The 25,843-nt window shown below is 37.1% G+C and overlaps 3 protein-coding genes across 4 annotated transcripts in view; 2 read left to right on the plus strand and 1 right to left on the minus strand.

Moving 5' to 3' along the window:
- The window catches only part of mtg (mind the gap), a 67,023-nt gene extending 59,549 nt beyond the window's left edge, over positions 1–7,474 (plus strand). Inside the window, exons 5-9 of one of the 2 annotated variants that reach the window (XM_034980128.2) lie at positions 1,614–1,944; positions 2,221–2,575; positions 4,578–4,752; positions 5,397–5,622; positions 6,406–7,474. In XM_034980128.2, coding sequence (XP_034836019.1) covers positions 1,614–1,944; positions 2,221–2,575; positions 4,578–4,752; positions 5,397–5,622; positions 6,406–7,277 — 1,959 coding nt within the window. In that variant the 3' untranslated portion in view covers positions 7,278–7,474. Of the gene's footprint in view, positions 1–1,613; positions 2,576–4,577; positions 4,753–5,396; positions 5,623–6,405 lie in introns of both variants that reach the window. The other variant, XM_034980127.2, reaches the window with a different exon arrangement.
- A 4,226-nt stretch (positions 7,475–11,700) lies between these two features.
- Positions 11,701–15,387, plus strand: LOC117992431 (tol-Pal system protein TolA-like). The gene is made up of 3 exons (XM_034980131.2): positions 11,701–12,076; positions 12,817–13,020; positions 15,088–15,387. Exons 1-3 carry the CDS (start codon positions 11,810–11,812, stop codon positions 15,385–15,387), a joined length of 771 nt encoding a protein of 256 aa, XP_034836022.1. The 5' UTR covers positions 11,701–11,809.
- Positions 15,388–16,303: 916 nt separating this feature from the next.
- Positions 16,304–24,927, minus strand: LOC117992430 (adhesive plaque matrix protein-like). Its single transcript, XM_034980130.2, has 2 exons — positions 24,747–24,927; positions 16,304–17,646 (listed from the first exon to the last, which is right to left on the minus strand). Exons 1-2 carry the CDS (start codon positions 24,783–24,785, stop codon positions 16,507–16,509), a joined length of 1,179 nt encoding a protein of 392 aa, XP_034836021.1. The 5' UTR covers positions 24,786–24,927; the 3' UTR covers positions 16,304–16,506.
- Between the last annotated feature and the right edge of the window lie 916 nt (positions 24,928–25,843).

The raw sequence follows: 25,843 nt of genomic DNA on the forward strand, positions 1-25,843 counted from the left end.
TCTTTATAGTCTTACTAGCTACTTAATGCCCGCGACTTCGTCCGCGTGGATTTAGGTTTTTAAATATCCCGTGGGAACTCTTTGATTTTCCGGGATAAAACTCACTCTTCAGGTCTTTATCTATACCCATGCAAAAAATCACGTCAATCGATTGCACCGTTCGCGTTGCGACGTGATTGAAGGACAAACCAACAAACCAACAAACAAACACACTTTCGCATTTATAATACGGGTACTGATTCCTCACAGCTGAGGGTCATGACTCCTTTCCATTTATCACATAATGGCAGGAGTTCTCTTGGGAGTTCTCATGAGGTGGGTGGCATAAAAAAGATAACGAGATTTCGATTCTTAGGTTGTACAGTTATTATCAGATGTTAGAGATACTAGCCGGTACCGACGGCTTAACATGCTCTCCGAGACACGGAGATAACGAAAAGGCCAAATTTGGACCTCCAAAGTCGGTCACCCATCCAGTTACCGACTTGGGTCAACGTAACTTAAGAGTGCACAGACGCCCTTAGGGGTTGAATTTTCAAAATCCTTTCTTAGCGGATGTCTATAATAGATATCTTCATGCCAAATTTCAGCCCGAACCATTCTGTAGTTTGAGCTGTGTGTTGATGGATCAGTCAGTCAGTCAGTCAGCTTTTCCTTTTATTTAGGTATACAGGTATATAAGTACGCAAAACTCCGTTTTGCTCGAGTCTCGTTTCCTAATCAAAACTGAAAGTTGTATGGTAGCATAATATTACATAAATCTAGGTGAAAATGGAAAATGTGACGCAATAATTAACCACATACATAATAATATAATAATATATCTGACGGTTATGTATATTTTCCCAACTATGTAGCAATATACCACGACTAATAACATATATTTAAATTTGAAATCAACTTTCTACGGTTCTTTACTTAATCTGTGTTTTTTTTATTATCTTTAACTAGCTTATGCTCGCGACTTCGTCCGCGTAGACTACACAAATTTCAAAACCCTATTTCACCCCCTTAGGGGTTGAATTTTCCAAAATCCTTTCTTAGCGGACGCCTACGTCATAATAGCTATCTGCATGCCAAATTTCATCCCGATCCGTCCAGTAGTTTGAGCTGTGCGTTGATAGATCAGTCAGTCAGTCAGTCACCTTTTCCTTTTAATTTCAGGAGTTTTACCTATTGGAATATGCCACTCCGTAAGGCCTCACATATATTAATTACTTACTTACGTAATGCCTTCTTGTACAACTGTAACAACAGAGCCCCAGCCTGATCCGACAGAGGTTGTGATAGGGCGCTGTTACAGCCGCCAATCTGGCGAAGCATTGGAAATCGAGTAAATGCCTCCCATCTCTCCGCCTCGTTACGAACACATTCCACTAATAAGTGGTGTACGTCCTCCGGTCTATCACAACCGGGACAATTAGGGGATAGAACTTTTTTCATTAAGAAACCATCTGTGTTTCTGTGTTATATTAATCTGTGTTATAATAGAAATCTTAAAAAAAAAATAGGTTTATGAATTGTCTTGGTGGGGTACCAGTACCAGTACACAGTACACACTCGCAAGTCGATAGTACGATAAAGTCCTAATTCGTGTTTGTTTTGAATTACAGAAACGCGCAAAGCAGAACAGAATAATGATAAGGCCAATGCCGATGGCATCCGGGGGGAGACCCAACCAGGCTGCGATGGACAAGCTCTCCACTCTACACCGACGAGTTTCCTCCACGACGCAGCCTCTCGCACCCGGACCCACTGTGGAGACCCCCTACAAGTCACAACCCGTCGTAACAATGGCGAAACCTATGCCGATGGGTGTACCACCTTTCAAACCTTTGCCGCCAAAGGAAGACACGCTGAAAGTTGTACCTCTTGCTTCATCGAAAAAAGGCTATTCTCCTCTTCAAATCCCACAGTCGAAAGGCCCAGCGTTGCCTTATCAAAGTGAGAAATTTTACTTAACACCCGATAATGTATCCAAAATGGTCTCGCGCTTGACAGCGGTGCAATACCAACCATTCAGAGTAACACCAACACAGACATATACAAAAATCATACCATCAAGAACAACCGTGAACCCATTTCTTCCCATGCCACCATCATCACAAGCTATATCTATCATACCTGCACCGATTCTTAAACAAGCATTTCCATCACATACCTTTAATTCATATAACACTGTTTCTATTCCGAAAACCAATCCTCTTTCTAACTTTATAGACCCCGTTCCTCATCAAGTCCACGATCTGGCGAACAACTACCCAGCCTACAACACAAAGAAGGTTGACGACTACAACAGTATAAGCGGTTACAGCGATGACGTAACTTTGAAGTTTACTAAAGAAGATGTGAATGCTAAGATAGCTGAGATTGCCAAAGCTGGGAACATTTCTATGGAGGCGGTGGAAGCGGCTATAGCTCTAAGACAGCAGCAGTTGCTAAGCAAGTACGCGAACATACCGATGCCGACGACTACAACGACGACTACCACGACCACAGAACAGCCTCTTGAAGTGTTTGAGCTTCAACCTGAACCTGAGATCATAGTAGCGCCAATACCACAGAAACCAAAGAGGTACATTAGAATTTTTTGTATTATTTTTAGGGTTCCGTACCTCAACTGTCTGTTTGTCTGTCGGTCTGTCAAGAAACCTACAGGGTACTTCCCGTTGACCTAGAATCATGAAATTTGGCAAATAGGTGGGTCTTATAGCTGGCATTAGGGGAAAAATCTGAAAACTGTGAATTTTTGGTTACATCACACAAAAAAATTGTGGTCATAAACTAATAATTAGTATTATCAATTTTCGAAGTAAGATAACTATATCAAGTGGGTTATCATCTGAAAGGTCTTCACCTGTGCATTCTAAAACAGATTTTTATTTATTTTTATGCATCATAGTTTTTGAATTATCGTGCAAAATGTCGAAAAAATACGACTGTGGTACGGAACCCTCGTTGCGCGAGCCTGACTCGCACTTGACCAGTTTTTTACGCTTGTGCTTACTTACTGCTACTGCTGGATCATCATCATCATCTCAACCAATTGCTGATCGAGCATGGGTCTCCTCTCAAAATAAAACCAAGAAATTTTCGACCACGTTGGTCAAGTGTGGATTGGGCATACTTCACACACTTTTGAGAACATTATGGAAAACTCTCTGGCATGCAGGTTTCCTCACGATATTTTTGCTTATAACGTACCAGCTACATAGCTCCAAAAAGATAGTTTTACGTTACACGGGTAAACGCTGAATTCAAGTATTTATTTTTGTTATCATTCGGACTTTATCAAAGAATAGAATAGAATAGAATAGAATGTTTTTTTATTCATGTAAACTTTTTAAAAGTGCTTATGAATAGTCAGGTAGTTTTAATTTACCACTACAAGTGTTTGGGCAATGCTAAGTAAACTTGTGTAAACCTTGATTTGTCTGTTCTTCTAGCATCACGCGTAACATATATATTTACCTCAAACAAATTAGAATAATTTTGTTGTTTTGTTGTTTTTTAATTCCGATAAACTGAATAAATTGATTTATCGATTTCTTGCAATACATTATTCCTTAAATTACCTTTATCCGTCCGCCACTTATACTTGACTTTGCTTTATAATAAGTTCCGGTATAATTACACATTTTGTAATGGAATGCATAATTTTATTGTTGCAACTATTGTATAAATTACTTTAGTGCATTACATTTTTACTTACGTAAATTTTTACATCACGCAAAACAGCGAATATCAGAGCTAATTTTTAATTTAATTCACAATGGATCGGCGACCAGTGTGGATAGCGATTCAGATTTACTTGTTACTAAATGACAAGAATATTCTTGGTTGAATGCTTTTGACTGTATTGAGATTTTTTAAAATATTCTTTATGTCTGTTTGTGTACACCATTATAAAAAGGAAGATACAAAAGTAACACAAAATAGAATTAAAATTAGCGGCCTTTATCGCTTTGAAACGATCTCTACCAGGCAACTAGGTTCAATGACTAGTGAGAAAGACTAGACTTGACAAAGGTACAATTTTGATTCGGTAGCATTGTATTTTTCGGAGGGACGGTACCTTCCAGGGACCCTGGTAGTCTCTCTTGTAGAGAAAGGGCTACCATTTTAATTCAGCAGCATTGTATTTCTCGTAGGGATTACAGATACTAAAACTAAAAAATAATTGTATGCAAAGGCGGCCTTATTGCTCACAGCAATCTCTTCCAGGCAACCTTTGGTGAAAGGAGAAACTAGGTGTGTTGGATAGTACTTACACGCAATACAGAAAAATCAAGTAGTATAATATTATATAATATAATTAACTAACTATTTCAGTAATATATACATAACTAGGATTTAGGTTTCTAAAAATCCCGTGGGAACTCTCTAATTTTCCGGGATAAAAAGTAGCCTAGGTCCTTTCCTGGGATGAAAACAAACTCAGTACCAAATCACATCAAATTCGGTTCAATTATTGGGCCGCGAAAAGCTAGCAGATAGACAGACAGACACACTTTCGCATTTATAATTAATATATTATTATGAATATTTACTACTTTCTGTATTTTCGGTGTTTCCAGAAACCCAACATCAGGCAAAGTGATGAATGCGCCGCGAGAGTACTATCCAGTTGGATACGAGAAGAACTTCGACGATCATTTCCAGTCCAAAGTCGACCTGCCTGACACCACCTTCCATTGCGGCGACCAGAAATACTTCCCTGGACTCTATGGGGATGAGAATCTTGGATGTATGGTAAGTTAATTTAACCTACTTTTTGCTCTCAAATAAGTCTTCTTCTTCTAAGAATCTGACCAATCTAAAAAATCTGCTACGCGATTGCGGAAGAATGACAGCTACAAAGTCACGATCGCAATTACCTCTGATTGGTTGACGCTCGCTCACTATTGGCTACAATGCATTGTTGCAACAAGAATCGCACAAATTCAGCCAATCAGAACAATTGAGTTTGTAATAATGATTGATGCAGGTTTCCCGCAATCGAGGTACGAGTAAAGGAATATAATGATACCTCTAAATATAACGGTACGCTGTGAATGCGAAGCGGACTATTTCCATATAAACTTTAAAACCCTCACCTATTATATTACCATCTCTCAACCCATCGTTGGCCCACTACTGAGAACGAATCTTCTTTTACAATTTAAATGTTTGCAATAAAACGTGCAAGTGCAGTTAGAACAATATTATGAAGAACTCTGAGGAACCAGGTTTCCTCACGATTTTTTCTTCACCGTAATATCACTTGCTTGCAACTGCTTTAGCAAAAGTTAAAGGTGCGTGCCCGAGATTGAATTTCGGACCCTCTGAATAGCAGGCCGAAGTCTTAACCAAGGTCTGTAATATTGTAACTACAAAATTATTCTTATAAATTCCAGGTGTTCCACGTATGCGCCCTCACCGACGACGGGCTGGTGATGAAGTCCTTCCTCTGCCCCGAGTCCACACTCTTCGACCAGACCATCCTCAAGTGCAACTGGTGGTTCTACGTGGATTGCAAGAACACCGTCAAGCTCTATGATACCAACATACCCGTCTCCAAGAGTTACCAGCTCATGAAGGCTCTGACCTTCTTCTCTTCATACAAGAAGGAGGTGGAGGAAGGTAAAATATCCTTAGTCATATTTCGTAAGTAAACTCAGAATAAGTCAGTGGGCGATGGAGAAAGTTATTTATGCTCAGAATTTTTAGATGTGATCAATTCAGAAATGAGGAGATCCGTAGTAGAATCAAAGTAACCAACATAGCTCAACAGAATCCATGGCTAGCAGTGGGCGTATATCAGTTGACAATGATAATTTATTTTAAACTTTTGCTCCCAAATACATATTAAAGTTTAAGGTCTACTGCCGTACTCAGAGTCGCTTAATCGTTACTTACGTTTAGTTAAAACGAGACAGAGCTATATCTCTCACATAAATCTGTCTCGTTTTAACTCAATCTTAAGTAACGATTAGCGACTCTGAGTACCGTGTTAAGGCTCTAAGGTATAGTGCTTCATTAAGTTTAAGGTTCACCTCAACTAACTATAACCTCAATTTTTTGCACTATTTTCAGTTCTTAGGTATTGGATGTTTTTAAAAATAATTTTTGTGTTGTATTGATGTATGCATGACTCTTGTAATTTTGGCAACCTCCCTGGTGCAATGGTAAGCGCTGTGATTTATATATGGGAGGTCCTGGGTTTGATTCCCGTCATGGGCAATTTGGTTTATAAATTCTAAATAAGTACTAGTCTGAGTTCTTCAGGCACTGCTAGTTGCCACTCTATTGAGTGAGACGTGCTGCCAAGTGACTAAGCGAGGTCACGTAGAAAATTATAATGGGGGATCTAAAATATACGGTCATACACTTCATCATAGTAAATTATAAATTTTACAATTACAGGCCAATCCGCAAACCCAGAGGATATGGAAGGCGTAAAAGAAGCTATAACTATACTTGAAAATCAAGACTCCAAGCCTGTTGCAAGCGATGACGTTCACATTGTGACTCCTCTGCCCATCATTGACGAAAGACATAGCAACAAAAAGGATTATTCCAATACTACATCACCCGTTTATAGAGGTAACAGAGAATATTCTAATGCAACTGAAAGAAGAAATGTTAGGAGACCTGCCCCAATTCCAGAAGCAGGAGATATTCAACTTGTTACATTGAATGCAGATTTAAGTTTTAATACAACCAAAGATACCTCCAATAAAACATCTACGACGACATCCGCTGGAAATTCGAGCGATCGTAAACGAAGAAGAATACTTTCTAGAAATAAAAACAACATACACAGATCAACTACGACTACCACTACGACTACTACTACACAGAAACCTGAAGAAGTTACGATAGCACTTAAGGAATTATTAAAACAAGAAATACAGCCAATGGAAAATATTAGTACACCAGAAATTAAACAAGAAAAACTGACCGATCAAATTGAAAATTTGGAACAAATAGATCCTAACATTCTTAAAGAAGCTGAAGTTACTTCTCCAGTACGTAGATTTTATAGATCTAGTGCAGAATTAAATAACGCAGAAGAGAAAGAAATAACAATGGTTAATAATGAAAAAGTACAGATAGTAAGACCAACGCCAATATCCCAACTTGTTGGAGAGTATCCAACTCCAATAGCTGCTGTAGCTAAATTAGATGAAGCAGTTTTAGGTAAATATAGTCCAAGGTTCAAGAAACAAGTCATCGCAATTGTGACACCCGAGAAACACGAAACATTGTTAAATCCTTCAAGAAGTCGAACATAGCCCAAATAAATCCTTAGTCAATAACTTAATTTTTAGTGTCATATAGACCTTGTTAACTTATTTATTTCTCAGATACGTAAGCGTTGGCGAATGTACTGTGGATTACGTATTTGCTCAATTTTTACGTTAGTCTAATCGAAGTGATATTACGGTGTATGTTTTAGTAGTTGTTTAAAATAAAAAAACATGTTTCCTGATTCAATGAATTTTATTTTTCATTCATATGCGAAAGCTAACGTTTTTCTTTACTATTTTTATTGCGAGTGTGTTGTATAAGACACTTGTAAAATCTTTCACAAAAAATTGGTCCTAACACGATTGCAGCTGCAGCCATTATTAAAGTGCACGTTGATAAGCAAACCATATTTTAAGTGTACAGAAATAGAATTAAATCAAAAACAAAGAAGATACAAGAAATCACTTCTATCCTACCTGTACGTCTATATCTGAAACAACGAAAAATTTCAGATCAGAGAGATTTTCCAATGTCGATTCAAGGAAAAAAATTATGTCCAGTTCACAATAAAGAGATTTATGGATTTCTGGATAGGTATGATAGTGAATTTGTAATTTAAAACAATTAAGTAAGACATTTTTAAAGCATTTATTACGCCAGGTTAATTTACAGTCACTAAAAAGGAAAACAAAATTATCACAGACACTGTGGGTAATTCAGTTACAAAATCTCCTGGAGATTGTGCACAACAAAATTTAGTGTTTCATAATTGACTAGAATTATTTTTTGCTCTTGGTGCTCATTAGGAAACAACTGAAGCATCTTTCACAAAGTACTGGACCACATGCAATTAAACCCATAGCGACTAGCGCTGTCAAAGCCGACATACAAATCATATTTACTAACAATTTGTATTGAACTTCAACATTTAAGACGCTAAAAAAATTATGAATATCGGTCTTAGATTTCAAATTAAAATAACTAATGTATACAGTAAAATAACTAAAAAACAATAAACTCACAGAAGAAACTCTTTAGATATTATAAAAGTTAAAACAGTTGCACAAATTGTGTTCCACAGTCGGCGTGCAATTAATAAGGCATTCCGCAATCAGGGCACACAGGGACTGGTGGGCAGGAGCACTTAGGGACCAATAAGCCTCGCGCACAGTAGGGTAGACAGCACACCAAGGTTGCAGCAGTTATGATGCTGAATAATGATATACAAATCATAGGAGTCCCCCGCAGCCGGGCAGCGGTACTTGCGAAAACTGAAATTAAAAAGAATGGTGTCGCTTATTGAGAGGATGGTAAAGTCAAGAGTGTCGACAGAATAATGCAAGAACCTTCAGAACGGCTGTTCTAAACAAAAAGGGAACACTCTACTAATCGTTCACACACCTTTTCCTATGGGACCCTTCATCATCATCTCAACCCATCGTTGACCAACTGATCGCGAATCTCCTCTCAGAATGAGAAAAACCATAAGTTCAGGTTTGGAACATCGGCGCAAAGTTGCCTGTCTCTCGGTATTCTAGATATATTTCGGAGAGTGTGCCGAATAACTTTTCAACTTGCTTCCTCTTTCACCTTTCTACCATCGTACCGCAAGGCATCGCCAAGGTCTGCACCCGTACGTAGTCGAAGTTCCACGGACACGCACGAAACGATTTGCCTCCTCATTTCTTATCTGAATCGCTTAGATTTGGAACTCCCTTCCAGCATCAGTTTTTCCCTCCAATTATAATATAGGAAAGGCAAGAGTGAATAGGCATCTTCTAGGCAAGCGCGCTCCATCTTAGGCTGCATCATCACAAATTTTAGTTTAAATCTATCAAAATCTGGTTTGGAATTAATTCCGCAGTGCGTGCGCTACTGTGTAGTTCTATAGTTTTGTGGGGAAAAAAGTACAGAAATTTACCGTGGTGCGCGTTAGCTCTAATACAGTATCATAACAGCACCTAGAAATTGGAAAAGTATACTTACAATTCCCTAGCTATTCTAGGTGCTAATATTTGTCTGTTAATCAGTACATCCTCAAAATGAAAAGGATAATCCTGAAATAAAGATTATCCTAGCGCAATTCCACAATAATTTAATTCTCATGTTACGAAAGATGACATTGGCAGAACAGCAAAATTTGGTAAAGACATGGCATAGACATCGTTTCGAAATTTAAAATCTGTCATGATTTCGTGAAATGATAACTAATAACTACTTAGTAGGAATTCTTTTAAAAACAGAAATCTATGGTAAAGCCTGGTAAGCAGACTGTATAACTATTAGGTATAAAAGTTATCATGGGAAGTAACTCGCAAACAATATGTGTCGGTCTATCCAGCGTGGACTAAACAATATTAGGCATACAAAGTCTGATATCATACAAAGATAGATGATGGACACACTTTTACAAGCATACACCCGAGGGTGGTGATTTTAAGATCGTTATAGGATAGAAATCCATATCCAACTCGGTTGGGCAGCGTTCAGGAAGCTTTGAGATGTCAGTGTTCAGATATTCGAAGACTTTGGTCTCAGTGCTTGAAGACCAAAGTCTTCGAACGAACAGTGCGTGTTGCCAGTGATGACATATGGTGGCTTGATACATGACAGGATTAAACCCAGAGTTTCCTCACTCTAGTTCACTCTGACTGGACTTCTCATTCTGAGAGGGATCCCGTGTTCAGTAAAGAGGGCCTACACTGGGATGCAAAAATGATGTTGCCTATGATTAAAATGAAATAGTTTACAATAGCTGAAATTTTATTTATACCCAAAGACTAAAACAGAGTTCAAACAATCACACACCTACAGATTTTTTTTTGCAGCACGGACTTTTACACTTATGCAATGGTCTCCCGCTCGTTGCTGATGCTTTTTTTAAAATATTTTCCAAAAATATTGGTCCGCAAGAGACGCAGCCAATCATGACCAAAGCTGTTGTGAAGGTCATGCAAATGCCGAGCATTTCAGAGTAGAGTCTCTATTTTCTGAGACACTTCATGAACTTCTGCACTTCAAGTTGCCTGTAGCAGACGGGGACGCAAGCTAGGAGTGTGGCCGAAGCAATGAGGCAATACAGTGACAGGCAAATCATTTTTCACGGCCTTATGGGCTGCGAAACGGCCGCCACTTGTTCCTTTTTGCAACGTTGTCCAAACACCTGTTGAACAATAAAGTCATGTATACTACTGTATCAAATGAGAACTCACTCGCCATTTTAACTTTGTGTCAAATGCCACGTTAAAAGTACGATTTTAGTTCTTATTTTAAAGGTGAACCGTACTTTTTACATGACAGCTGACACGAGTTAAAATAGCTAGTGAGTTCATTTTGTACGGTCTATATATAAAACTGGCAATGTTGATAGTGGTAATGATGAACTACCGACTTTCCGAATAGAAGGCGAACCTTCTATTCGGAAAGTCTATAACTCTATAACTTTTCCGAGTTATGTGCGTTTTAAGCAATTAATTAATATCACTTGCTTTACCGGTGAAGGAAAACATCGTTAGAAGACCTGCATGCCTGAGAGTTCTCCATATTGTTCTCAAAAGTGTGTGAAGTGCCAGTTCGCACTAGGCCAGCGTCGCGTATGGACTAAACCCTTCTCATTCTGAGAGGAGACCTGTGCTCAGTAGTGAGCCGGTGAGAGGTTGATCATGATGAGAATGATGAATAGTGAGTAAGAAAATACACATCAGTTGGTGTACAATAAAGAAGAATTGTCAAACTTTCCCTAAACTTTTTCGGTAGATCATCGTGCTAGAAGACTCATTGCCTTCATATTATCGCAAAGTATCTAACTGGTATAGGATAATTATTGTGGCTGGCACTAGCTTAAAGTAAAATAAAAGCGAGTCTATGGAACAACTGTTTGAAGCAAAATTGCAAAAGATAGTTGACATCAAGATACTCTTTAAGTGGATAAGAATCAAAGAAGTAAGTGATGCAGATAAAGGTATTGTAACGTATTGAATTTCTGATGCAGCATGCAGCCTTTTACTAACCTTTAAATTGTTCGACTTTTAATATTGAACCAGACCTTCAAGATGTTTCATATTTTCGTGGGATCCTCTAATTTATTCCATTCATATTTTTGCTCACAAAACATCCATGACAACTAAGAAATTGATAGCTAAGCTGTCAAGGTATTTTCAAAATAAAATTATTCTTAAATTTACTCTCGCATACAACCTGTATTATACTATTTATTTTTATCATACTCCCCTTTTTAAATTTTATTAATAGTTCATATTATTTTATATTACTTAGTTATAGCCTTTAGAGTTAGTAGGGTTTTGTAGCAATCTAGAAGTCTAGACAACTATAATTTCTATACAGAAGTATTTACTGAAGATAATGTCCAAAAAGAAGGACTCAGCTTTCTAATTTAGAATAAGATGACAAACGTCGTCTTGACGGAAAATCTGATAGTTATTTCTTTGTAATACATATTTTAGAAAATATTTCAAAGCAAAAACAAACACCAACAAAACACCTATGTAATTAGAAAAAGTATGCGAGACAATTCGACATTGCCACTGTATCGACGTAAGGCAACCAAAAGTTACAAATGAACCATTGCTATTTGATGATCTGGGCGCTGTTGGTGGCAGTGCAGGGATTCCCACAAGAGAGGAAAGTCGAAGAAACTCATTCACCACAAATACAGTTGCCTGTTAACGGTAAAAAAGTTAACGTAGCACGGGATTGTAAGGAATCGAAGTGCGCATCGAATTGTGCATCAAAGTGCGCGACGAGTATAGCTCAAAAAGCAGCTGCTGAGGCCAAGGCTGCTCATGCTGCCCAAAATGCAGCTGGTGCCCAGGCATCTCATATGGTAAGTCGTACAAATCTTTCTTTTAAAAAAACCTATACTTATTAGATCAATATATGTACATCAAATGATTCTAAAGACGAGAAAATAATAAAATATTTGTCGACTCAAACCATGGCATACATACCAAAATAAAAATAACAATTTCTTTAATTAAAATGGTTTAGTGCAATAACATCGCCATCATCGTCAACAACCGATAAACGTCCACTGCTGGACGTAGATCTCTTGTAGGGGCTTCCACACGCCACCTGAATCCAGCGGCTCCCTGCGACTCGCATGATGTCGTCCATTTGCCTAGTGGAGGGGTCTTCCAACGCTGCGTTTTCCGGTGCGAGGTCACTCCAGCCTTTGGGACCCCAACGTCTATCGGTTTTTCAAACTATGTACTCTGTCCATTGCCTCTTCAGCTTCGCCACCCACAGAGTCATGTCGGTTACTCTAGTTCTCCTACGGATCTCTTCGTTTCTGATTTGAGACTAGATCACGTAGAGTAACTCCAAACATCCACTCGCTGAGTGTCTCTGAGCTTTGTTATAGTCAATAACAGACCAATAACATCAACCATAATAATATATTTGTTCAAAAATACCTTACAAAGAAGAATAGAGAAGGAAATTAAAAGTTAGATATTGGATTTTGAAATCAGAGGTGTATTGGACAAATATTGGAATAACAAGTAGACCTTGGTTAGGTAAAAGAAGAAAATCTTAAATTCTATTATGCAATGTTTTGTATTTCAGGTGAAAACTCAGCTAGCAGAAAAGGCGTTACAAGCGGCGAAGGCTGCAGAAGCGGCTTTGGCTGGTAAGCAGGCAGTTGTAGAACAACTCCAGCAGGAAGTTAAGGAGGCGGAGGCGGTGGTTGCGGAGAACACTGGGGCAGGCCACCAGCAACAAGCTGCAGTGAATGCTGCTATACAAGCTGCGCAACTAGCTACTGCACAGGTGTGTATTGATTCTGACAACCTCCCTAGCGCAGTGGTGAGCGCTGTGGTCTTAAGAGGGAGGTCCTGGGTTGAATTCCCGGCAGGCGCAATTTGGGAATTAGTGATTTCTAAACTGTCTCTGGTCTGGTTTGCTTCGGCCATGGCTAGTTACCATCCTACAGACAAAGGTGTGCTGCCAAGCTATTTTGCGTTCAGATACGATGGCGCGTAGAAACGGATCAGATGTATGGTTTTAACGAAACTAGGTACCATACACCTTCCAAGTTAGCCCGCTTCCATCTTACAGTGCATCATCACTTACTACCAGGTGAGATCGCTATCAAGGGATAACTAAGAAGGATGTACTTGATAATAACTAATAGGTTTTGATGAACTCTCTGGTGCATTAGCGAACACATTTGTTGAATAAGTGGAAGGTCCCGGGTTCAATTCTCGGTAGGGGCAGTTTGGCAGTTTGTAATTGCTTAATTGTGTCTGATCTGGATCTGGCTTTGGCGTGACAAGATACCACCCTACTGTTAAAATCATGACTTCAACCGATTTGCATTTCAGTACAATGTTGCCGTTGCAATGTTCCAAGTTCACCCGCTTCCATCTTAGACTGCATAGTTTTTACTTATTAGTTACTTGCCTCTAAGAGTGCTATATTTTGATCCTAAAAAGCTCCAAGATTGAATTTTAAAAAATTCAAATTTTTCATTGAATTTAGGCTTATTTGATTGATTTTATTTTGTAGAAGTATGTAGATTTATGAGTTTTTTAATTTCTAGGTTTCGTCTTCAACAATTTCTTCCTAGTCAGATTTAAATGGAAAGTTTTACGAAGTAGATTGCAATACTTACTCTATATTTTTTTTTTTGCACAGATGACGATTCGGATGTAATTGTTGAAGAATTGAAACATGAATCTAATAATCACTTCGTAAAACTGTATCATTTTTTTAAGGATCTGACTGAGAAAAGCTGTTGAAGATAGAAAAAGAACACTTTTATTCCTATTAGATTTTGCGATCAAAATGATTTGTATGTCTATATGCACGTTTATAGCTGCCGCAACGCTTTTGTCGTGCTCTCGCGTTATCATTAATTCATTATTATCAGGCGAAGAAAATAATTGTAAATGTAAACCCAAAAATTGATACGTTAAAATGTGCTTGGTTTTGGTTCCAAATTCCTAAATGTACACTTGAGCGTGAATAAACAGAGGTTGTAATTTTTACTACTGTTTTATTTAATAACTAGCTTTTGCCCTCGACTTCGTCCGTCGTACTTAATATGTAATTTATAGCCTACTAGCTGATGACCGCGACGCGTGGATTTAGGTTACAAAAATCCCGTGGGAACTCTTTGATTTTTCGGGATAAATAGTAGCCTATGTCACTCTCCAGGTCTTAAACTATACCCATGCAAAAAATTACGTCAATCCGTTGCTCTGTTGCGACGTGATTGAAGACAAACCAACAAACAAACACACTTTCGCATTTATAATAAGGGTACTGATGTTACTTTTGAATAACTTAGCTTTCTGATGGTAAAAGAATGATTAAAATCTGTTCAGTAGTTTCAGATTTTACCGATTACAAACATACAAATCTTTCCTCTTTATAATATTAGTATAGATATATTTGTTGACTTGATTGTTTATTACAAGACGAGCCAAAATCAACGTGTTTTATTAAAAGTACGTACCTATGTCTATAGTTTAATTTTCCAAATTCCAAAAAACAGAAAAATAAACCTAAAAATCCTTGTTTTAAAATTTTTATTACACTTAATACCACTGTACAGATTTTTTATGTTACTTTACCGATTGAGGCAATTATGTAATTGGTACAACTTGAGCCTAAACAAGAGAATTTCTGTCCAACTTTAATTTTTTGACACCTACTCGAAAACTATCATCGTTGTCGAAATTTTTACTCTTACTTAGCCTGCTTACTGGTACTGGTATAATATGACGGCACCCGCATTTCTTTAGTTACAATTTTTTGAATTCAATAGGAGACATTACAGGCTCGACTGTAATATGCAATCAATTAATTCTACAAAATACGTATTTTTGACAGCATAAGTTGCTGTGTCAAGCGGTGCAACTTTCCGCTCAACTGGAAAAGGCAGCTCATGCTGTACTGGAGAAGGTGAAGAGTGGTTTACAAGATAAATGTCATAATTTGGCAGAATCAAGATCCAGGTTAGCGCATCTGCAACATAAGTTGCAGTGTGCGTGTGCTGAATGTGCAGCTACCAAGCAAGCTGCACAGGCTGCTTGTGACGCGGCAAGAGCTGCATGCGGGAATGCTAGAAGGAAAAAACGTATGAACAAAAGAAAGGCACCAGCAAAAAGACAGATTAAACGAGGAAGATGATTGAGATAATACGAATAGTATTTAATGACAAGTAAAAGTTGAAAAACTCCTTAAAGGTACAGTTCTTGCAATTCACGAAGGCGAGTGGACTTTACTTGTAGTTACGTCGGATACGCGGACATTGCGTAAGTGTGCGTGCATGTCAGACCAATGAGTCGCGGGCAAGCGCTCGCAAACCCACACATTCAGGGTGCGTTACTTATACCGATACGACTTAAACACAAGCATGAGCCTCTCGCCTTCGTGAATTGCAAGGACTGTACTGGAAACAGCAAATACTCGGATACTTTTGAAAATTAATTACATAAAAAATTTGGACCAATTTTAAATAGAAATCGGAGCAGTTTCTCTTCCTTAACAGAAAGCTATTAAGTTTAGAAAACAATTTAACCTTCTATTATTGCATCCTACGAATAAAAATTTGAATAACATAAAGTCCAAGGAAGGTATATGAAATATTGAGAGAGGTGTGATTTTAGAATAATTATGTATACTTGTTTTGTTAATAATTATTATGTTAAGACATGTCGTCGAAGATGTTTTTAATAGTGATTGTTTTAAGTTTCTGATAAATATTATAGTTGATAGGATTGTTTTATTTGTAAATATTATATTTTCCATGCTGATTTTTGCCATATTTATTTTCATACATAATTTCATGTTAACGTATATTTGGCAAGTTCAAAGATTATTTCCCAGATTAATTTCTCAGAGCGCTAGTTTAGTTGTACTATCTGAATTTAAGAAACAATTATTTGGAATATCATACAACTTTTTCATAATGTGTGTAAAAAATAATTTGAAATCAAGCAAGTTAAATAAGTTCTCAAATTAAACAACGAATAAAGTGTATTGTTGTTTTATTTCATATACAATTTTGCATATTATTAATATCAAGTTTTAAAACTTAGATGTAACACATTTTTATTAAAAACTCATTAATCAAAACTATACAAATAAATTTTAAACTTTGGACACAATGATTTATCAAAAATTAGAAGGCGGTTGATGTTTACATGAAAATCGTCTTTCTTTTGTACCAATACCAATAAGAATAAATAAATTAGCACAAACCCTACCTAGTATTTATAAAAATTCTAAAAACTTACAACTAATAAACTACTTATCAACTATACTAAATGCATCATTTAAATTTTGTGGACTGAAAGCCATATTGCTGTTTTTATAATTAACATAGGGAGACATTGTTGCTGATATGGCTAAGTCGGGATCTATGTATCCTCTTAATGGTGTAAAATCATCATCATTTGAATACTGAGCTATTGGAAGCTTCGGTACATATCGTTCCGGTGGTTCTGCATAACGGCCTCCGACTAGTACTTCTTCCTCTTCAGGTTCTGGGGTAGTCGTTTTTAGTGATCTTCGTGGCTTAGCTGTTGTTGTTCTCTTATTTGCATAGTTGGAAATCTTTTTCTCGAAAGGTAATGGTTCTTGTTCCGTATTAACTTCCTTATTCTTGTACTTATGCGAGTATAAGTTGTACTTATGAGAATTGAAATCGAAATCTTCATTTTGTGTTACAAATGATTGGTCTGGTTTAACATAGATAGGGCGTCTTTTTGAATACGCCACGTTATTATCAAAGTTCAAGTTTTGGTCACTTTGGAAACTTTGCCATGATTTGTAATCTTGACCGAAATTTTGACCGAAGTCTCCAAATTGGGCAAATATATCTGGGTAGTTGGATACTTGTGGGGAATATTGCTCAGGTATATAAGCATCATTCACAGCTGCATGTACAGGTTCGCCATATGAATCTACAGGTGGTTCGCCGAAGCTTTGCCTTGGTGGTTGGTACTCCACATTATTGATAGGTGGTTCTCCAAAACCTATTGGTTCTGGTGGATAAAATGAACTGAAAGGCATCTTTTTAGGCGGACCGTAGATAGGTTTATGGCTTATTGATTTGGGAGGCCCATATTTTGGTTTAGTTGGATACCTTTTATAACTCGGTGGCCCGTATTTAGGTTTAACAGTTCTTCTGTATTTCTTCGATGGTGTCCACGGTTTGACTGATCGGTATTTGATGGGTGGGCCGTACTTTGGTTTCGGACTCTTGTATCTTTGTTTGGAGACGCGTCTGTATATCACTTTAGGTCTGTGCTTGTACATTGGCTCCATCGGATAGCTGTCAATGAATATTGCTGCTTCTCTCTTGGATATCCGTTTCTCTGATTTGTTCTTTGAGAGTCCATTTTGTTCTTGTTCAGCTTGGACGTAGGACGTAGATATCGTTATCTGGAAAAATATTTTTTTTTAATTTCATCATAATCTAAAACTGCAATGGCTCTGATAGTGCCTCGGGTTATGTTAAGCAATGGAGAGAGGAGTGGAGGAAAAAAAATTTGTCACTCAAACTCAGCTTTAATTATTTTGGCATAGCGGTGAGGGACTCAAACATCACCTTTTGAGTCCTTATTTATGTTATTTTCTTTACATTACATCAATTTCAACCGTATGTCAAAATAGATAAAGCTGAATATCAGGTGTTATATAAAAGACGCTGCATCTCCGCTCTACTCCAATTCTTAGGTATTTGTTGCCTTTAAAATTATTATTAACATAAAACAAAATTAAATAAATTAAGTGAAAGCTTTCAATATCTCGATTTTTTTTTAATCAATATAATAATGAATAAGTCATTATCATTATCAATTACTGTAACATAAAAAATACAATTAAATTCAACGTTAAGAGTGAATAAAGCGAATTAACAAGTAAATCTTTTTTGTTTTGAGTGATATTGCGTGAAGAATGCGTGCTATCTCGTAAAGAAAATGGTTGAAGAATTCACTTTCTGCTATAATGATTTATTGATAAAGAGTTTTTATTTTTTAATAGTTTTAAAATAAAATAGCTAAGTATTTGTTTTATAATAATTGCATAATGAAAATATCAGTGTTTAATATTTATAGAAGATAGGTACGGTACAACTTTTTTAACATTTTCTCGTGAGTCGTATATCATCATCATCATGATCAACCTATCACCGGCTCACTACAGAGCACTGGTCTCCTCTCAGAGTGAGAAGGGTTTTGGCCATAGTCTACCACGCTGGCCATGTGCGGATTGGTAGACTTCACACACCTACGAGAACATTATGGAGAACTGTCAGGCATGCAGGTTTCCTCACCAAGGTTTCCAAGTGATATTTAATTACTTACTTAAAACACACATAACTCCGAAAAGTTAGAGATGCGTGCCCGGGATCGAACCCCCGACCTCCGATTAGAAGGCGGACGTCCTAACCACTAGGCTATCACAGCTTTTTTGGAAATTCGGTCAGGAGAACATTATTATAATCTCTTAGCATTTGCATAATTATGACAATACCTTCAAAGATTTCTTCTAAATATTTGCATGAACAGTTTTTAGCTTTGTATGCGCAATATTAACTCCCCAGGGTCTTAGGTCTCCGGGGCAGAGTAGCTATGCATAGAGAGAAAATAAAATTTCTATTGTTCTGTGATTTTAGGTCATGAATGCAATTATGATAATATTTTGGCCGCCCGACGGTTAAGATAGATAAGATTGTTTAATACTCTCGAGCAAGTTTTTGATGAAATTTTGATGTCCGCTACGATTTGAATGCTACGATCATAGATAGATAGCTGCTTAGGATAAAAACAAGTCTTAAGGTAAGTAGGACCAAGCAGCACTCTGTTGGTCGACGAAATTCCAAAATACGGTCATGACATCAAAAATGCAAGGCTAAACCCATAAAATACTAAAAATACAGTAACCTACATACCAGTTGTAAGTAACGGCAAAGTCAAGATGGTTACAGGTTCAATTACTGAGTTACCACAACGTCAGTACAGTAACTGTTAATTCTATTTTTTATTGACACTAGTCTAACGACTAGCAAAGCAATTCTCACTATCTCTACGTTATAGAATAGTAAAGTTACTATATAAAGATTACTAGCTTATGCTCGCGACTTCGTCCGCGTGAACTACACAAACTTTAAACCCCTATTTCACCGCCTTATGATGACTCGTATTGCATAAAACCCGACAAGTCGACAGTTTGTAGAAAATAACGTAATTTGTCGGAGGGCCCAGGCCCACGACTTGTCATGGGATAAAAAGAAGAAAATGCTTTAGTTAGTTAGTTAGTTAGTTTAGTGCGCTGGTTCTATTTTGCTGTTATGCAGATATAATTGAATTGTTACATCATAACAATCGAATAACCATCGATATTCTCATGAATATAATTATCGACTGATCGGCCCGCAGTCGTTAGCGAATTTCTCCATAATTGTGGGATAGTTATAAAGTCGCTTTCATTTAATATTTGACGACATACCTATAAATATCTAAGACTCCCAGGACACATTGACACAGTTCAGAAAAAAATTCAAAAAAAAACTGACTGTCATAATGTAAATATTCGAAATAAAAATAAACTTGTAATGCCCGCCTCTATAGGCTAAGTAAAGTTAGCATTCATTTGCTCGTAATTCCATACGTTTTTATAATAAGCTTCCAGAAGACATATTGGAGATGTCTCTCAACAAGTTCAAAGTTTTCATAAAACGTAAACTAATTGAAAAATCCTATTGCAATGTAAAGGATTATTTAAATGATAAGCAAGCTTGGGAATGAGTTGCTTAATGGCTTTGTGATAGTTCTAATAATTATTATAATTATTTAATAATTTAAATAATTTTGTAAAGTGGTGATACTAAAAAGAATACCCGGCTGAATTTGTTGTGGGCTCTTCTCAGACCTGGGCGCGTTTGGAACCCTCTTAGCTTTAGTTTTAAGTTTGCGTAATAATTATCACCACTTTATCTTACAAACCCAACTCTGACTATCAAAAAGAGTAATTTATTACCTATTTTGAATAAATCATTTGACTTTGACTTTCACGACAGTTAGCGACAGTTAGGAAACTTGCATCTAACAAAATGTAGAGTAGAGGCTTCACTTAGAAGAGATTGCAGTCAAGGGCCAACTTGTCTTTCAATAAAAAACTTTTGACAAGCGAGTTCTGCGAACCCTCCAAAGACCTGATTGGCGTGAAGGAGCTTGAGAAGCATCGTCTAGTGTCGAAGGTCAGGATCCTCTATGGGTCACTAAGTTAGGTTTAAATTATATAACAGGAAAAGGTGACTGACTGACTGATCTATCAACGCACAGCTAGAACTACTGGACGGATCGGGCTGAAATTTGGCATGCAGATACCTATTATGACGTTTACATCCGCTAAGAAAGCATTTTTGAAAATTCAACCCCTAAGGGGGTGAAATAGGTGTTTGAAATTTGTGTAGTCCACGCGGGCGAAGTCGCGAGCATAAGCTAGTTAGTCTAATAAAGTATCATAGTTCAAAATCCCACCAAGATCAAAACATAATATTACCTTTCAGCGGTCAGTGTAAGTTTATCTGTCACGATGTCTAATTAATTGCTCCACGTGGTTTGAACTACTTTACGCTTCAAGCGACACCTCGATGTGGGACAGCTATTTTCTACTATAACTTCAAATCTACGAGCTATGAAAACTTTGCAAAGCTCGTACAGAATGACAGCTACAATGTCACGATCGCAATCATCTCTGGTTGGTTAACGCTCGCTCACTATTGGCTACAATGCATTGTTGCAACAAGAATCGCACAAATTCAGCCAATCACAACAATAATTGAGATTGTAATAATGATTGATGCAGGTTTTAGACAATCGCCGAACTGGTTACGTCAGTAGGTAGGTAGTATTTACTTATTTTTTATCTCAAATCTCAAATGCTTTGGTAATTTATTCAATAAGTTAGCTATGGTTTAGTAACCAACCAAATCTGTGCTTTGGTAACCAAAACCAAATAAGTAAGGAGGTGGTATGGCGGTGTGGTCGTGGTACTTAATATTCTAAGTACATTTTCCGTTTTATAAGCAGAAGGGCCTGCAAATCAGGGTAAACATTCTAGGTAAGTTTTAAACGGTAAGTATCATAATAATATACGATTTATGAGTAGGTACGTAAAACTGGGCATTTATTATGTAAATAAGAGAAATTTGGGTAAACTATGACGTCCGCAAAAAAAAAAAAATTAGGTCATATTTCACAGCTCGAGTCACGTACTAACAAAGAAAGTTTATAATAACTTTATTATAATAGTAACAAAGCATTACATGAAAAGAGATTGCCCATTTTCTTAGGAGCTTTGGGGCCCCCCCTAATATAATTGTTATGTCACCATGGTTTTAATTTTATTTTGTAGACAAATAATTAACTCTTTATATTCTGCAAACGATTTCCATTTATTCACCCTGGTTATAAAGAAATCTTATTTTTTATATTGCTGATATTGAGGTTATATTTAATTAATACTGCTTCAAAATAAATGCATGTTTACGATTCTAACTGTAATTGTGGATATTTTCAATAATAGAGTGAAAAAAGTCGTTATAAAACATAATCATAAAAAAATAACACATTTTTAAAAATTTAATTTAAGTTTTGACACGACGCCACAAAAGAGGGGGCCCGTTCACGGGCGATCTCCTTTCAGCTTTTGGTGTACATATAGCTATTATATGACGTAGGTCTGTATGACTTTTTGACACATCACTATCATCATCATCATCAACCGATAGACATCCACTGCTGGATATAGGTCTCTTGCAGGGACTTCCACAATCCACACGCCCCGGTCTTGCGCTGCCGCCTGAATCCAGCGGCTCCCCGCGACTCGTTTGATGTCGTCTGTTCACCTCATCCACCTATCTGCCTAGATGGACAGGCGACTGAGATGAGAAACTGAGATGCACTTGTTTTTTAGGGTTCCCTTGTAGGATCACTTTGTTGTCTATGTTGTTGTCTGTCTGTCTGTCTGTCTGTCAGTGTGTCCACCTGTCCGTCGTGTCTGTCAAAAAACCATCAAAAAACCTTTTGACCTAGAATCATGAAATTCGGTAGGTAGGTAGGTCTTATAGTACGAGTAAAGGAATGAATCCGAAAACCGTGAATTTGTGGTTACATCACAAAAATAAAAAATAAAATGAAGAAATGATGAACAAATATTAGTATTTTCAATTTTAAAAATTAACTTACCTAGGTACCTATATCAAGTGGGGTATCATATTTTATGTAAGGGCTTCACTTGTACATTCTAAAACAGATTTATTTTTATGCATAATAGTTTTTGATTTTTACGCTGTATAAGAGCTGGTCTCATAGTAAAAGTTACATGAAACGATGAATATAAAGCACAAGTTGTATTTCTAGGGTTCCTTACCCGAAGAGTGCCACCTGGACCCCATTATTAGTAACAGGGTACAGGTGTCCGCTTCCGCCTACGCTGTCCGTCTGTCAGCGGGTTGCATCTCGTAAACCGTAATAGACAGAGAGTTGAAATTTTCACAAAATGTGTAGGTATATAACAACAACTACCTAATAAAATTTCGAATTGCTGCCATGAAAATTTAAAAAAGTTAAAAAGTGTTATTTCATGTACGATGGTACGGAACCCTTTGTGTGCGAGTCAAACTAGCACTTGACCGATTTTTTTAATAAAATATCTAGTGTTTAATATCTGTAGTGTTTGATAATAACGTCCGCCTTCTAATCGGAGGTCAGGGGTTCGATCCCGGGCACGCACCTCTAACTTTTCGGAGCTATGTGCGTTTTAAGTAGGTAATTAAAAATATCACTTGCTTTAACGGTGAAGGAAAACATCGTAAGGAAACCTGCATGCCTGAGAGTTCTCCATAATGTTCTCAAAGGTGTGTGAAGTCTACCAACCCGCACATGGCCAGCGTGGTAGACTATGGCCAAAACTATTCTCACTCTGAGAGGAGACCCGTGCTCTGTAGTGAGCCGGTGATGGGTTGATCATGATGATGATGATGAAGATGATGAAGATGATGATGATGATCTAGTATTTACAAACTTCTTTTAAGTACCTACTTTTCCTGTGTGTAGAAAGTTTATTGGTCCCTTGGAAGTTAGCGGTTCGTAGGTTCACTGTACTAACAGATTGTTATTGTACGAATGACGCTTCCTGCTATAGAATAGAACAGAATAAAATAGAATAGAATAGAATAAATTTTATTGCATTAACTGTGTAGGTAGGTACATTAGGTGTTTTATTTATTTTATTTTATTTTATTTTTTACATCTTATTAGAACGGCAGTGCCACTTACACTAACTAGATAATTAATAATAAATTTAAATACAAATAAAGGTACAAGAAAAAAGACATAAAATACAAAACGATAAAAAATCAAAGGATTTTGAATAAAGTGTTATACTTGTTATAAAGTTCTAACAGTTTGCCACTTTGTGGCGTGCAATATTGGTTACAATATTTTTTAAAAATTACAATTTTTAACTATTTTGTTTACTAAACTAAAAAACACTATCTCTTTATCATCATCATCATCAGCCTGTGGACGTCCACTGTTGGACATAGGCCTTCCCTAGAGAGCGCCACCACACCCATCTACTTACATAATATTATTATACTTAGTAGATCAATATTTTTTACAAAAATACTCATTAACATTACTCTAATAATATAATCCATACTTCCGTCCGTCCGTCTGTCTGTCTGTCTGCTAGCTTTTCACGGCTCAACCGTTCAACCGATTTTGACGAAATTTGGTACAGATGTAACTCGCAACCCGGGGAAGGACATAGGCTACTTTTTATCCCGGAAAATTTAAGAATTCTCACAGGATTTTTAAAAACCTAAATCCACGCGTACGAAGTCACGGGCATCAGCTAGTTGTACTATAACAGATTGTTATTGTACCTACGTGTTATTTACTCTAATAATATAATGTAATATTATAATCCCTTCTTAGCGGATGCCTACGTCATAATAGCTATATGCATGCTAAATTTCAGCCCAATCCGTCCAGTAAATTAAACTGTGCGTTGATAGATCAGTCAGTCAGTCAGTCAGTCAGTCAGTCACCTTTTCCTTTTAGGTATATTGTGTTTAGATTTATAAAAGGAAAAGGTGACTGACTGACTGACTGATCTATCAACGCACAGCTCAAACTACTGGACGGATCGAGCTGAAATTTGGCATGCAGATAGCTATTATGACGTAGGCATCCACTAAGAAAGGATTTTTGAAAATTCAACCCCTAAGGAGGTGAAATAGGGGTTTGAAATCTGTGTAGTCTACGCTGACGAAGTCGCGAGCATAAGCTAGTTTAGATATAAACCCAAAAAAAGTTTCTGCCTATGTCCCTTATAGACTTTGAAACCATCCAATTGCCCAAAACTGGTCTCATAAGAAAGGCAATAATGCGAAGATGGTTTTAGAGTTTTTTTAGCGTAGAAACACACGCCGGGTATCCACTTGTAAAATAATAAAAAATACTTACCGCCAATAAAATATAACAAAAGACGTCCGGGAGTTGCATTATTCTATTATTTCACCAAAAGTTTTTTCAGAAATAAGAAAAGCACTAGTATCACAAAACTATGAAAATGTAATATAATTAAGTATATAAAATAAAATATATCTATATAAAAATATGTGTTTGTCTGAACGTTGGTACGACTCGAAAGTTCGCCGGATAGTGGTGCGTGAGGCGGGATAGCCCGAGTGTGTCCAAGTGTGACAGTCATACATAGAGTTGTTACAACCACCTTTCTCAATACAATAATATGATAAGTAGTAATTATAACTCTGGTTTTAACAAAGATTGAGAATATTAAAAAAAAAACAAAATTCAAATCATTTATTTAAATTGACTTGTAGTACACTTGGTCACTTGCTGAATTTGCAATACAATGATGTACTTAGTGGTGGCCTCTGAGACTGCGTGGACCGCTGTGAGGGGGGCTAAAGTGGCGGGGAGGAGATGGCTCCAGATCATTTCCCGACAGTTCCTGCTGATCTTCATTGCTTGCACCGTCACCGTAGTGCAAGCATGTAGAGCTAAAGGTGTCCACTGTCCAGCCCCACGGATGATGACTTCTTAAGGTAACTTATATTATAACTTTGTTATAAAAGGTTTGTAATAAATCTAAATATATAAAAGGAAAAGGTGACTGACTGATTGCCTGATATCACAGGCACACAGATGATCGCACAGCTCAAACTTTTAAGCAATGCGTGCTGCTGTTTGTGAACCGCAATAAATAAAAATAAAAAATAAAATTAAGTAGTGGTAAAAACAGCTCAAGCTGTATATTTCACGGCACGCGGCTGCTCTCACATCGACTAATCGCTTATACATTCATACAAACAAACGTACCTTTTTGGGATTTGTCATTATCATACATACACAAACATAATCGCTGAAATACGCCTGATAGTGGCATTAGTGCTGCTTGTTTCATTCACCTCGTGAGAGTGTTACGACATATAAATGTAAGGGCTTAGACATACCAACTGCACTTGGACTAGACACAGACTTTTTAGGGTTCCGTACTCTAAGGGCGTTTGTGCACAAAATTCAATTTCGAATCGAAT

Source organism: Maniola hyperantus, chromosome 21, assembly GCF_902806685.2.
Source record: "Maniola hyperantus chromosome 21, iAphHyp1.2, whole genome shotgun sequence".
Lineage (NCBI taxonomy): Eukaryota > Metazoa > Arthropoda > Insecta > Lepidoptera > Nymphalidae > Maniola > Maniola hyperantus.